The sequence below is a fragment of the Danio rerio genome, chromosome 6 (assembly GCF_052040795.2).
Source record: "Danio rerio strain M-AB ecotype USA chromosome 6, GRCz13ab, whole genome shotgun sequence".
Taxonomy (NCBI): domain Eukaryota; kingdom Metazoa; phylum Chordata; class Actinopteri; order Cypriniformes; family Danionidae; genus Danio; species Danio rerio.
The window spans coordinates 61,743,068-61,759,278 of NC_141026.1; the positions used below are offsets into that span (position 1 = coordinate 61,743,068).

The 16,211-nt window shown below is 35.2% G+C and overlaps 1 protein-coding gene across 1 annotated transcript in view; it reads left to right on the top strand.

Annotated features, from left to right (window-relative positions):
* Positions 1-1,155: 1,155 nt before the first annotated feature.
* Positions 1,156-16,211, top strand: part of shmt2 (serine hydroxymethyltransferase 2 (mitochondrial)) — a 53,142-nt gene continuing 38,086 nt past the window's right edge. Inside the window, 1 exon segment of the mRNA NM_001123374.1 lies at positions 1,156-1,188. Coding sequence (NP_001116846.1) covers positions 1,156-1,188 — 33 coding nt within the window.

Sequence of the window (16,211 nt, forward strand, 5' to 3'; positions counted from 1 at the left end):
GTTATTGTTGTTATCGCTGCAACAAATGCTTGTCTTACTTGGAGTTTTTGTCTCTTTCTAATGCAAATATCTACAAATGCTTAAATCAAGAAGCTAATTCTAGACAAGCTCAAAATATAGTCTTAATTTCAGAATTAAAGGGTCAAAATGAAGTGAGTTTTTCCTCAAAACAAGCAAAATAGTCTTTATTTTTAAATTAATAATAGAAAATATATTATTATTGATATTGAATAATACATTTGTGACCCTTAAAACTAGTTATAAGTGTCATTTTTTTGCCAATTGAGACATTTGCACTGTTTTAAAGATGAATAAATCAGATTTGCATTGATGTTTGGTTAAGATTGTTAAGATAATATCCGGCTTAAATACAACTATTCAGAAATCTGCAATCTGATGGTTCAGACATTTATTTTTCTTTAGATTAGTCCCTTTATCAGTCCGTTGTTGCCAAAGCGGAATGAACTGCTAACTATTTCAGCATATGTTTTACACAGCGGATGCAACCTAGTACTGGGAAACACCCATTCTCTCTCACATTCACACCCACACTCATATACTACAGGCAGCTTAGTTGATCAGTTCCCCTATAGCGCATGTGTTTGGACTGTGAGGGAGCACCCGGAGGAAATCCACACCAACACAGAGAACATGCAAACTCCACGCAGAAACACCAGCTGACCTAGCCAGGACTCGAACCAGCAACCTTCTTGCTGTAATGCATTTGTGCTACCCACTGTGCCACCGTGACACCCATTATGATTATTATTATTGTCGCCATTATTATTATTATTATTAATACTAGTATAATTGGTGGTTCATTCTGCTGTGGCGACCACTGGTAAATCAGGGACTAAAACCAAATAAACTGAACTAAACATAATTATCATATTACTTTGCTGAAAATTACACCAAAATAGCAAAAACATGCAGTCGATTGTCATTTTCTTTAACATGAAGAGAAAAAATTAAGTGAGACGTAAAGAGCGCCTCAGTTTGTGTCCGCCGTGACGTCAGTTTGTAGTCCAGCACAGTGAACTGCACTACATTCCCCATGATGCCTCGCGCGTCGGCAATCCGCTGCTGTCATTTAGGCGACGGAGTAACAGCGTGTGAAGGCAGAAGCTGCAGAAGTTAAGGAGCTTCATTTCAACCATGCTGACACTGACATTACGACAAATAACCAGGGTGAGTCAAACCTTCATAAGTGCGTTATAAGCGGACATTAACGCGAATTAGGAGCTGCTGGTCTGGGCGCGTTATGTATGTGTTTATGAGGCGGTGTATAAAGATGCTACGTGTAGAGCTGTGTGTGTGTGTGTGTGTGTGTGTGTGTGTGTGTGTGTGTGTGTGTGTGTGTGTGTGTGTGTGTGTGTGTGTGTGTGTTTTGATGAGAAGCGCGTGTTCAAACGTGGCAGCAATTTCTGTTTTCTTGTGTGTGTGTATGTGTGTGTGTGTGTGTGTGTGTGTGTGCGCGCGCGCGTGTGTGTGTGCGCGTGTGTGTGTGTGCGTGTGTGTGTGCGTGTGTTATACTTTTATATTTTACAGTGTTGTTGAAGTGGTTTGTGTTCATGTTTGATAATGTTTTAAAGCTTCACACTTTGCAACTCTCCCGCTGAGTGTTTGAGTGTGTGTGTGTGTGTGTGTGTGTGTGTGTGTGTGTGTGTGTGTGTGTGTGTGTGTGTGTGTGTGTGTGTGTGTGTGTGTGTGCGTACGTAAGATGACGCAACCACACGCGCTGTTTCAGTATGATCTTTGCTTAACACATGATTTTATATTATTTATTGTTTTTTTAGTACATTTTTTTCTCTTCTGTGTGCATATTTGATGCTTCTCTGTAAAGCTCATGTACACTCTTTGTAATAAATTTGTAGGATGTAAATGTAATCGGGCTCTTTCTTGCAGTCTTTTTAAATTACAACAAGATATAATTGTTACCATCAGGGGCGGATTTACTGATTTTGGGGCCCTGAACAATTCCAGCCAGGGGGCCAAAAGATTTAAAATGCACCTTTTGCACTTAAATTGTTTTATTATTATTTTGCTGTTTTGTTCTTTTATCATTCAATCTCTTTTTTACATTTTATCTTCATGCTAAATAATAATAACATGTAAAGCACCTTGTAGAACCTTTGAAACGATTTGTTTCATTAAGATGAATTCACAACCAGTTGTGTACAGTACTAATTACAAATACTCAAATTACTGTAATTAGGTAATTTTTCCTCAGGAATTGTAATTTACTGAGTAGTTTTATAAATGTGAACTTTTACTCTCACTTGAGTACATGTTCAATGCAGTATCTGTACTTTTACTCCACTACAGTCCTTCATCCTGCAGTCACTACTGTATTATTTCTTTCTTGTCTATGTGGAGTAGAGAAGTCAGTTCTGTGATTCCTGTTCAATCAAATCACACATGGAAGGTAAATCGACTCATAATGAACTTCCTCAAGACCTGGGCGATTTATAAATGCAGCAAACTGTTTGGAAGCATTAAAAGTGTCTGAGAAGATGTCCAGAATATTTACACACACTGACCCAGAGACTGTTTAGATCATGTCACTGATGAGAAGATGGCGGATGTTTACTGTATAATAACCGTAATGGCCTTAGCAAGCACAAGACGTCAACATGACATCAGATTGACGTTGTACCCCACTGTCGTGGGGACGTTGCATTTTGTTTGTTATTGACTATGATCTTCTATGTAAAGCTGCTTCGACACAATTTACATTGTAAAAGGGCTATACAAATAAAGGTGAATTCAATTGAAATTAAAATCGGGCTGACGTCAGAACTCAATATCAGACCAACGTCAATGTCCAACCAAAAACCAACCAAATATCAACGTCTAATGATGTCACAGCTTGAAGTTGTGTGAACAATACCACCATGACGTCTATCAGATATTGGATTTTGGTTGCCACACCTGATTAATAAATATCAGTATTTGACACCAATATGACGTTGGTTTAAGATTTTGGCTCGACATTGGACGGTGGTTACTTTCTAACAACTTAAAATCAACCAAATATCAACGTCATTTGATGTCATTATTGGACATCAAAATAATGTCCATAGACGCTGGCTAGACATTGAATTTTGGTCACCTGACATCACAACCTAAATCTAAATTTTACGTTTACACACATCCACACAAATTATGTGTAATCACATCAGCTTTTCACAGCCTAATACTCACTACTCTTGAGTACTTTTGAAAGGTCTACTTTATACTCCTACTTTGAGTAATATTTACAACAGGTACTTTTACTCTACTCGCAGTACATTTTTAGGCAAGTAGTGGTACTTTTACTTGAGTATGATTTTTCAGTACTCTTTCCACCACTGTTCACAACTAAACATACTGAATGATCTATTTCGTTTGTTAAATTAAATCTTTACTGATTTGACTGCTGGACTTCTCCATGATTAAAGGTAGGGGACACATTTGCCCAGATGTAATAATTATTTTAATTAATAATTATAAAATTTTACACCCTCGCCGTACAAAATATGATAGAAAACATTGCTATATATAATTTATAGTGTATTTATAGTTATTTGGTGGCCGTCAGATTTCCTGGGGCCCTAAGCGGCTGCTTACTTTGCTTATTGGTGTAATCCGCCCCTGGTTACTATAAAAGTAAAACTCACACATCAGATAACTACATTATTAACTCTTTTGTTTTGGAAACATGTTATTCACAACTCTCAGATTCTTTTTCACATTTTTAGTTGAAGCCGCTGTGTGTATTTGTGTTGGGTAAAAACAGGGAAGGATTGATTTTGGAGTGTTATGATAATTGTTTTGAAATCTCCACTGATGCGTGATCTTTGCTAAATATTCTATTGATTTTTTTTTGCCCTTAAAAAAGTCTATAGATTTGACTCGTGTAAGGCATCTTTGCCTATCTGTGTTGTTGTTGATGTTTTTAATCTTTGCTTTTAGTTGTGCTTGTACATTAACTTAAAAAAAGTTATTTCTTTGACATCTACAGTTGCTGAACTCCTCTAATAAACATTTGTTGTGTTTTAAATAAGTAATCGTACTGGGTGGCACAGTGGCTCAGTGGTTAGCATTATGATCTCACACCAAGACGTGGCTGGTTTGAGTCCCACCTGGGTCAGTTGGTGTTTCTGTGTGGAGTTTGCATGTTCTCCCTGTGTTGGCGTGGGTTTCCTCCGGGTGCTCTGGTTTTCCCCACCGTCCAAACACATACGCTATAGGGGAACTGATGAACTAAATTAGCCGTAGTGTGTGTGAATGAGTTTGTATGGGTGTTTCCCAGTACTTGGGTTGCAGTTGGAAGGGCATCCACTGTGTAAAACATATGCTGGAATAGTTGGTGGTTCTGCTAAATGCAGACTAATAATACAAGCAAAAACCAACAAACAGAGGCAACGGCTGCAGAACTCAATGATCGTGACATTCAGAAAATAAGTGAGTTTTGAAAAGATAAAATATTACACTTAGAAATATTATTGAAAGATGTGTTGTTGTTGTTGTTGTTTACTTGTTACACCAAATACTCTGCTAATATGAACTGCCTGAAACTGCAGATTTTGGCTATCTGTATCGTTTTTGTACTGAATTTAATCCTAATAACAGGTTGAAACTGCAGTGTTTTAGCTCCTGGATGTCATTGTTGTTGTTTTTTAATCTTTGATTTTAGTTGGTTTTGTACATTCATGTCTTTTAAAGTTATTTCTTTGCCATCTGCGATTGCTAAACTCTAGTAAACATTCGTTTTAAATCCAAAATCAAACCAAAAGTGCTTCAGGGGTAGTTAATGTGTCGGTGTTCTTTGGATAAGGAATTCATAAAGACAACGTACATTTCGAGTGTCTTGGATTTATGATTTCGTTGTTTAAACATTCATTTTACTTGAAGTAACCAAACTGGATTTAGTTTTCTACCACTAGTTTACTGTAGTGTCTTTAACTCTAGATGGTGTGTTTTTCATTATACTGAATATAATGCTAATTAGGGCTGCACAATATATGCTTTCAGCATCGATATCACAATGTGTGCATCCGCAATAGTCACACATAATCTGCAGTGTTGATTTGGGATTATATTTGACCAGGAGCCACAGTTGGATTCATTATAATGGAGCAAATGTTGATCATTTACATGCTTTTAAGGCCTGTGACTGTGTGAGCATATCAAGAGAGGTTAAATCATTCAGACTCGGGAAAGTTTGTATCGTTTAAAACTTTAATAATTATTTTTTTTACACTGAAGATGCTATGTAGTGCTATTTTACATTTGATTATTCATTTTTTTGTACCTGAATTCTTAACCGAATCGAGCCATTTATTTATCTGGTGAAATTGTAATCGTATCGCAAATGTATATCACAGAAAAAACCATTGCAATGTCAGATTTTTCCAATGTTGTGCAGCACTAATGTTAATAATAGTCATCTGAGATCCTCGTGCGTCTCGTTCTCATGGTTCTCCTCTTGTGGGAATGAGATTAACGTGCTTGTGAATGTGAAAACAGACGTGTGTTTTGTGCTGAATGAACTGACTGTAATAACTGATGGATTAGTCCAGCGTGAGCACATTAAAGCCGGTCGGCCATTGGTCAGCATTCGACCACTCTTCTGCTTAAAAGAGAGCAGTGTTGCCAAATATAGCTGACTTTTTTTCAGCCAAAAAGCTGTCCAAATCGCACAAAATAAAAGATTAACGTTTTATTAAATTTTAATTAATTTAAATTAATGTAGTTACTTTAACTGTCGTAATTTTTATCCATACAGCAACCAACACCAGCAGTCACAGAACCACAACATAACTGGATCACATTGAAGCTCTCACCCACACACTTTGTGTAGATTACACTACCAATAGAGTGTTTTACTGTCGAAATTGGTTATACATTTGTCCTATTTGGCGTTTTAAATTCTTTTGAACATATTAGGTGCTGCTTGTCAATCAGACAATGCTTGTTCTTGCTGTCAATTGTGGAAAAAATGATCAATTAAAGAGTCATGTTGTGTTGCGTGTGCACGCAAAGGGGAGTCGGATTCATCCAGGGAGTCAGATTTTGATACAGCTTTCCATCACCACATCTTGCAGGTGGGCTCTATAGGTTTGTGCTATGCACTGGTCTCTACTAACTGAATGGAGTAGGAGTACACAGTTCTGTTTTGTTGAATAAGTTGTTTCAAAACCGGCCTAAATTTTGTCAACCTAACAAAGCCATTTTTTACCCGCACAGTCAAATTTAAAACCACACAATCTGGCAACTCTGATGTACAAGCTGTAAAATGTGTCTCTGATGTCTCTAGAGTGTGTAGTGAAGTTTGAGCTCACAGATAGTGTCCTCCAGCTCTCTGAAACTGACCCTTTCAGGCTTTGATCCTAATTGTGGTGTTTTGGTGACTGTCGCTTTAAATGCAAATGAGATTGTGCTCTTTTTCAGAAGAGGGCGGAGCTACATATGCATATGCATCATCATAGTGACAGATGTCAAACAGCAGTGTGTTGTCAGTGCTGTGCATGTGTGTTCATACTTCTGTTAGTTTGTCGCTCCTGTCGCTGCTCATCTGAAACTCCACATCTATAATCCTCTAAGTCTATGCTGACAATATCTTCAGCAGCTCAAACACTCTAAGTCAGTGGTGGGCAAACTTTTTAGACCCGATGGCCACATCAAGTTTTGCAAACCAAGTGAAGGGCCACATGTCAAATTCGCCAAAAAATAACTTTTATTTATAGTGGCTGTGTGCATGCTGGAACATGTAATATCCGACAGAAACATGTAACATCAACACAAAACAGATGTTTTTTATATTAAGTCAAATTTACAAGTCAAATTAATTTGCACGGCTGTTTATATTTACTTATCAGTCATCATAAAACCATAAAACAATCCCTTATAAAATAAAAAAAAAAATACTAATACTACTAATACTTCCCTTCTTAGACTTTACAGACCTGAAACTTGCCTACAGCACTTCTTCATTGTTGCTCTTATAGTTGTGTAAATTGCTTCCTTGTCCTCATTTGTAATTCGCTTTGGATAAAAGCATCTGCTAAATGACTAAATGTAAATAATAATAATAATAATAATAATGTATTTTTTTTCACAGTGGAGTATAGAAAAGATATTGTCTGGTAGAAAAAAATCTCATATTAACACATTCAAATAAGTTTTAAAGATTATTATTCAGTCAAATTTACAATAATCTAATTTGCACTCACAAAACTATGAGATAAAAAAGGAAGAAGAATCTTAGGGCTCTATTTTGACGGTCCATGCGCAGAGCGCAAAACGCAGGGCGCAAACGCTTTCAGGGCGTGTCAGGACGCGTTTTTGCTAATTTAAGAACGGGAAATCTGCTTTGCGCCGTGGCACATGGTCTAAAAGGGTTGAGTTTATTTTCTTAATGAGTTATAGGTGTGTTTTGAGAATAAACCAATCAGAGTCTCATCTCCCATTCCCTTTAAGAGTCAGCTGCGTCACGCCAAGAGCGCATTCACTATTTACAGGACGCAAAGTAAGTCTAAGTGGAAAAAATGAGCATTTCACTAGCAAGAAAACTGTTAAACAGAGCATCTACTGCGTGAGAATGAGAGATAATGGATCTACTTTCACTTCACTCTTGGATCGGGAAACCTTTACACACAGACATCAATTAGTCTATAAATAAATAATTTCGTTTGTTAAGCACAAATATTCGCTTCAAAACTATTTCTAAATTCAGTTCTAATTTCCAACAAACAAATAAATGAATAATAAAAGCAAAATGTGCTCAAACCTGAGTTATATCCTAAAACACATGCTGTGCCCCATATGATCTAAAACCTGGCAGGTGGACAAATCTAAGCTTGTTTTTAATAAAACAGATATAAATATGCATATAATAAATAATACTGCTAATAATAATAACATTGTACAAAAGCAAATTGTTATGAATGATCTGAAAAAGCCTCCCGAGATGTAGAAGACATAAAGCAGTGATTTTTCATATTTATGTTGGCTAGAAAATAATATGTTTTGTAATATTTTAATCCTTTATATTTATATTCTATATCTATTCTTATTATATCCTATATATATCCTTAATATTTACATTTTTTCATATGTAAAGATATTTGCCTATTGCTCTGTTGTGTGTATTAAGCAGTGTGTAAGCGAGGCACAACTCTGCGCTGGAGTTTAGACCGGGTTAATTTTGGTCTAATGAAAAATCTATTATAGTTTCTCAAAACAGCAACGCGTCAGCGGTCCGCCTCAGAACGCCTTCCTTTTTAGACCAGAACGCCCAAGGGCGCACATATGAGCGCTAATGCATTTGCTATTTAAACAGCGTAGCGCAACGCCTCAAAACCACTCTTGCGCCAAGCTGAAACTACAAAAAGACTACTGCGTCACGCCTTGCGCCACACTGCGCCGGGTGTATGATAGGGCCCTTAGTCTTTGTTATTCCAAGTCATGTTATTATGAGTGTGTTAATGTGAACAATGAGCCTGGTCCCCTTTCTTCACAAGGGTGTTAGAGTCTGGACTCTGCTACGGTTAAAATGCGAGGTGCAGCAGGCGGTTAAAATGCGAGGCGTGCTCATAAAGTAGCGCGCAAAACTCTCACGGCGGTTAGTAAACCATTCAAAAGAGGCGCCTCTTAAAACGCATGTGATCAGCCCCTTAGGTTGTTGTCTTAAAAAACAGCAATACTTTCTTGGCATATTAGACATACTAATATTGGTGAAGAAGTATTTTGTTGTATATTCTATCTTTAACGCACCACATTCAGAGTCAATTTTTCTTCTTTGTGCCTGATTCATTTTCAGTCGTTAACAGTCGAGTGCATTTTAATATTTAAGAGTGTGTTCTAATTCTACTGGTTGCGCTAGCTGTACTGCGTGCAATACTGCCATCACGTGGCGTTCACTTGTAATTGCATCATTAATTTAATAATTCTGAACCGAACCGTTATTCAGAAGCCGCATTTTAATAGGGTTGTAACAATATACCGGTATGACGGTCTACCACGATTTGAACGTGCACGATTATCATACCATGAACAATTGCATATCAACGGTTTTAACCCTTAAAGACCGAGACAGCCGCCCGCGGCTAAAAATAAGTATTGCTCTTAAATGTTTAATAACTTTTGATCCGCTGATCCGATTCATACAATTGGCATAAAGAAGAGAATCTCAGCTTTCCAGTGCTGTATCACATAACATTCGCGGCTCCGGAGGCTCCGAAATCAGGACGGTTACGTCATCAAAATTTGACAACGCTGATTTGACAAAGAAACGCTTGTCACTGTGTCTCCGGACAAACCAGACATGATACATTGATGCATTGTCCCTCCTCCATGCCCAGATTGGTTCAAACTCGCTATATCACAACCAATAAGCATAGGTTTCACTTTTGTTTGTGGACCAACAATGAGCTTTTTGAACAACACAGAATGAGAGATAGGCATAAATTTATGCGCGGCTAAATAAAACGCAAAAAAAAAGTTTTGCATGAAATAATTCTCATACTAAGTACTTTTGCATGCACAGAAACATGACAAAACAGTGACACAGCAAAGACGAACTGCTGCTCTTGCTGTTTTCAACAGACGCAAATGAAGATGCAGCTGTTTGTCTGCATTGCAAATCCATATCCACAGACAACCATATCCATGCTGGCACATAAAACCTAAGGATGTTCCATATTGAATCTAGTTTCGTTATGTAACTATTTATAGCATAGTAAATATTTATATCTATTTTTTACTGAGGATTTGCACCATGTTTATTTGGACTTTATTTGGAATTTGACACATTATTTATTATTTTCTTATTTTTTATTTGTTCATTGTAAGTGGTGTTGTTTATAGTAACTGAAAATATATTATTTGGAAAAAGTCAAATTTGCTTCACTGTTCTATTATTTTGTAACATACCGTATACCGCGAAACCGTCAAACCGTGGTATTGTTTTAGACGATTATCATACCGTAAAAAATTCATACCGTTACAACCCTACATTTTAAAAACTCCCTCACGGGCTGGATGAAAGTGTTCAGCATATGGCCCACGGACCGTAGTTTGCCCACCACTGCTCTAATGGCTAATGGACAGACGGCTGCTTCTCACTCAGGGCTGCTGCTTATGCTAATGAGATGGAGAGATGGGCACTAGTGGGCGGGGCTTTCCTTTACTGATGACACGTACAAAGGGAGAATGTCAATCAAAGTGTTTCCTTCATCAAGTCTGATTAGAACAAATAGAATTAATTCATGTTGATGATCAGAGGCTGGAGATATTCACACACTGCTCACACACTACTGGGGTTAAACCCCTTATTAAGGGGATTTTTGCACAATAGGTGCCTTTTAAGTACCATTATCACACATCACCACAGAGGTCACCTACAATTATGTCTGATAATCTAATAATCTGCAAATATTCGACTGATATTCTGACTAATCTATAATGTATGTGCTCAAATATTATAATGTAAATAAACATGTTGATTTAGAAGAGAGATGTGTGAGGGGTGAACTCCTTTATGCTGAGCACTGTGAATGTGACTTGTTTTTAAAGATAATCTGGATGGATTATGGGATGTATGTCGTTGCAGAGATATTGATGGCTGATTTTAATGTTCTTCTTCAACTTTCACTTGTGCATTTGCTGAGCAGCTATCAGTGCTCTCTCAGCTCTAACTGAAAGACTCAATTATTAACCTGTTGTTGTTGTTTTGTGTAATAAGCCAAAGCTCACGCTGTGCTCAGCCAATCAGACGAGAGCATTCAGTCACTCCTCAGTCTGAGAGTTCACATCAGCAGAAAACCCACAGACAGCTGGAGTCCGAATTATTCACCCTCCTGTATATTTCTAATCGCACATTTCTAATCGTAATAGTGTTAATAACTCATCTCTAATAACTGATTTATTTTCTCTTTGTCATGATGACAGTAAATAATATTAGGCTAGATATTCTTCAAGACACTTCTATACAGCTTAAAGTGATATGTAAAGGCTTCACTAGGGTAATTAGGGTAACTATTCTCCCAATTAAACACATTTTAAGTGACATTTATCGCCATACTGAAAGCAGCAGCAGGGCGGCATGGTGACTTACTGGTTAGCACTATCACCTCACAGCAAGAAGGTCGCTGGTTTGAGTCCCAGCTGGGTCAGTTGGTGTTTCTGTGTGGAGTTTGCATGTTCTCTGTGTTGATGTGGGTTTTCTCCGGGTGCTCCGGTTTTCCCCACAGTCCAAACACATGCGCTATAGGGGAATTGATTAAGCGTAATGTATGTGTGTGAATGCATGAGTGTGTGAGTGTTTCCCAGTGATGGGTTGCAGCTGGAAGCACATCCACTGTGTAAAACATATGCTGAAATAGTCGGCGGTTCATTTCACTCTGCGACCACTGATAAATAAAGCAGACTCTTTGAACATGGAAGTCAGATCTGAGATTCAGTGCAAACTAACAACATCAGCCGCTCATTGGACTATTCATAATGTTAAAAAGCTGAAATTTGTGTTCATTAGATTAAAAGCCTTTACTATTATGTTTAGGATGCGTACATAATGGTAAACTCTGGTGTTTAAATGTTTTTGTCTTGCTGTTTTTGGCACAGACCAAAACAAAAAATGATAAAAACAAAACAAAAAAAGCAATAAAATAAAATGTAATCTAAAATAAAAACGAGACAAAACAAAACATTTTTATGAAAAAAAAAAAAAAAAACTAAAAACGAAACTAAACAAAAAATTAAATAAAATACAAAAAAATCAAAACAAAACTAAAATAATATTAAATATAATATTTAACGAAACAAAAAATAAAAATAAAATGAAGTAATATAAAATGAAAAAACAAGACCAAAAATGTTTTATAAAAACAAAACAAAAAATTAAATAAAAACAATTAAAAAAAAATACAAATAAAATAAAAAAACAAAACAGAAAATTTAAAACAAAACAAAAAATTAAATTGAATAAAAATACAAATCAAACAAACAAAAAATAGTTTTGGTGCAATTGCTGTTAACTGTAATCTTTCAGCATCATGTGTTAGGACAAGGTGAGAGACTATACCTCCTAGAAATATTAACCTTCACTGTAGGGCTGCACAATTTACAGTTTCAGCATCAATAACGCAATGTGATCATTAACAATAGTCACATCGCAGGATATGCACAATGTTAAGTTTGTATAATCATTGATCATTTGCATGTGTTCTCGATGACTGTGACTGTATAATCATTTTTAAAGCATTCAGGTATAAGACATTGTACCATTTGTGACCTTAACCATGATTAATTTTACTGATTTGTTTTTCTCATTCAGTTAGTGTACATGAATACTGTTAGACTCTGCAAACAATCAAACACTTTATTTCAGTCGCTTCTTTTTCTTGATTGTATTTACTCCATCCCAGCCAAGACTCAAACCAGCGATCTTCTTGCTGTGAGGCTACGGTGCTAACCACTGAACCACCGTGCCATCCACAGAAACTGTTCATTAACAGATGTTTTTTTCCAGTGTAGAACAGCAGCTCTTCATTCTCCATCTGCCTCATTACACAATATGACTACAGAGGAACTTTAAATATTAAAATGATCGACTCTTTTTGGATTTTTAAAAAATATGAAATAAAAGAGTTTTTGAAAGACTTTAAGAGACTTGTTCCTTTAAGACCTGAGATAAGAAACTTTCTGTGTTACACCCCCTGAAGAGTCCAGGACGGTCGAGTGTGAGATCAGCATGTTTTACACACAGCGCAGAGTTACCGTGGAAACTGACCGGTCAAGACTAGTTATTCAGTCAATGCTCTGTTAATGCTGGTCCATTAACTTTCCCTGCTTACAACTACAGATATGGTACAGATCGAGTGACAAAACAACAAGATTTCTGGACATTTCTTATTTTCTTCTTTTTTTTATTTTTTTGTGTTTTGTTATATTTTATTTTTTATGTTTTATTTTTTATTTAGTTTTTTTATTTATTTTTATTTCGTTTTTTTGTTTCGGTTTTATTTAATTTTTGTTTTATTTTTAGTTTGGTTTTTATTTAAAGTTTTATTTTTATAAATTTTTTTGTTTTAATTAGTTTTTTTGTTTTTATTGTGTTTTTATTTTTGTTTTGTTTTTTTTTGTTCTGTTTTTGTTTTATTTTTGTTTGTTTTTTTTAGCTTATTTGTTTTGTTTTATTTTATTTTTATTTTGTGTTTGTTTATTTCTTTTTTGATTGTTTGTTTCTAGTTTTTGATTTTTATTTTTTGTTGTTTTTTATTTAATATTTTATTTTGTGGGGGTTTTTTTGTTTAAATTTTTTACTTTTTTGTTTTTATTTATTTATTTATTTCTGTCTTGTCTTCTTTTTTATTTTATCATTTTATTTTATTTTTACATAAAGTTTTGTAACGGAGGTTTTTCCCTTGATGACAATCTTAAGTAAAAACATAATCAAAAATAACATATTCAAATCGTTGTATTTTTATTGGTGGTAGTCATAGTATATAGTAAGTATAATAAAGCTAGAATGTAAACATTTAAATCCTAATCGTACAACTGTAATTGAGATTAATTTAAAAAGTCAAAAACTTTAATATTTAATATTTCAGCATTTATTATCATTCAGCATTATCACATTTACTTGCTTCTGAAAACTCACCATAGAATCAGTTTATCTTGTGCTGATTCTGTGGGTTCAGAATACAACATCTGAGACAATCGTTTCCTTCCAATACGATTCAACAAATGAAGAAAGAATCACTTATTAACTCTGAATCAGACACTGATGATTGAGTGATCGTCTCTGATATCTGAATCAATCACAGCTCATGTGCATATCCAGATTATCACCCACATATTCAGGCATGTTCAATAATTGATGAGGATATATCTGTAATGGTTTCATCTCTATTTTGAGCCTCTGGAGTCCCGGTTTTGAAGATTTCCTGGGGTTTTCTGGCAGATGTCGTTAATCCAGATGCATATTAATTTGTGCACCCCTGCATGTGTGAGTTAAAAATGTATAAATGTTATATAAATAATAAAAAAATATAATGAAAAAAAATAATAGCTTTATCCATTACATTAGATTACATTATGTATTACATTACATTTAATAATTGACAATAACAACATAATATGAAATAAACATTTTAGTTTCTCCATCCATGTATCTATATCTATATATATTCGCTGCTCAAATGTCCCATTATGAACTACTGTGCTACAAACGTAAACAATGCATTTTGTGACACCATAAAATAAACAAATACATTATATTATATAGTACTACATTAAAAGAAATTGCATTAGATTACTGTATATAGCATTACATTACATTGTATTACATTATGTTTTGTGACACCATGAAATAAACAATTACATTGCATTAGATTATATTGCAATAGATTACATTACTTTAGATTACACTACAATACATTGCATTACATTAGATTGTTACATTCTTTTACATTAGATTGCATTACATTACTTTAGATTACGTTATATTAGTTAGCATTACATTAGATGACATTACATTACTTTAGATTACCTTACATTTAATGGCATTACAAAAGGTTACATTACATTAGATTCCACTGCATTATATTACTTTACATTGCATTACATTACATTAGATTGCATTAAATTGTTACATTAGATTGCATTAGATTACATTACATTGTTGCATTGCATTGCATCACAGTACATTGCTTTACATTGCATTGCATAAGATACAATACAATAGATTGCATTAGATTACATTAGATCACATTACATTACTTCACATTAGATTAAATTACTTTGTCACATTGCATTGCATTATTTTCCAATAGACCGCATTAGATTGTTACATTAGAATACTTTACAGTACATTGCATCACATTACATTACATTGTTACATTGCATCGCATTGCATTACATTAGATTGCATTAAATCACATTAGATCACATTACATTAGATAACATTGTTACATTACATTAGATTACAATACATTGCTTCACATTAGATTACATTACATTGTTACATTGCATTGCATTATAATAGATTGCATTAATTGCATTAGATCACATTACATTAGATCACATCACATTACTTCACATTAAATTTCATTACATTCGATTACATTGCATCACATTACATTTCATAACATTACATTTTATTACATTGCATTAGATTACATTGTTACATTACATTGTTTCACATTAGATTAAATTACATTCTTACATTGCATTGCATTACATTGTATTAGATCACATTACATTGTTGAATTGCACTGGATTACATTGCATCACATTACATCACATTACATTGCTTTACGTTGAATTAGATTGCATTAGAATAGATTACATTGTTTCATTACATTAGATTATATTACATTACATTGCTTCACATTAGATCACCTTACATTGTTGCATTGCATTACATTTCATTAAATCACATTACATTAGATTGCATTACATCACATTACTTTATATTACATTGTTACATTGCATTGCATTACTTTACATTCGATCGCATTAGATCACTTTACATTAGATTGCATTACGTTACATTAGATTACATTATAAACATAATATGAGATACTTTTTATTGTGCCCTTATGATAAATATCATCACATTGCCCTCGCACAGACATGTCCCATGACTCCCATGATGCTCTGCAGCTCTCAGACGCTCTCCATCTTCGTGGATTAGTGTGTGTAATGTGGCGCCGCGCTGGGAAATTGTCTTTTTACACTCCTGATTGTGTGTGTGTGCGCGCATGTGTGTGTGTGTGTGTGTGTGTGTGTGTGTGAGTGCTGTGGCCTGGCAGGAGCAGAATCAGACACACACTCGTGTCGTTTTTCGCTCCAATTTGTCGCGGCCTCGGCCTTTACTGCAGATCCTCCTGACACCGCACTGATGGACACGCTCGGCTGGAAAATTGACTCTTTCCTCTGAAGAGTCGCACAAATCAGCCAAATAACGCACAAAATCAAGTGTTTGTCCTTTTCTTACTGTACAGCAAAGAGACGATGAGGAAACGACAGAACCATACATTCATCATACTGGGTCAGTCAGTGTGTGTGTGTTTGGGGGGGGTGTATGTGTGTGACTGTGTGAGTTTGTATGACTGAGTGTGTGCGTAACTCTGAGTGAGATGTGAGTGTGTGTTTGACTTGTTTGTGAATTATTTTGTCTTTTATTGTAATTGGTCGACTCGCATGTCAATCAAACTATCACT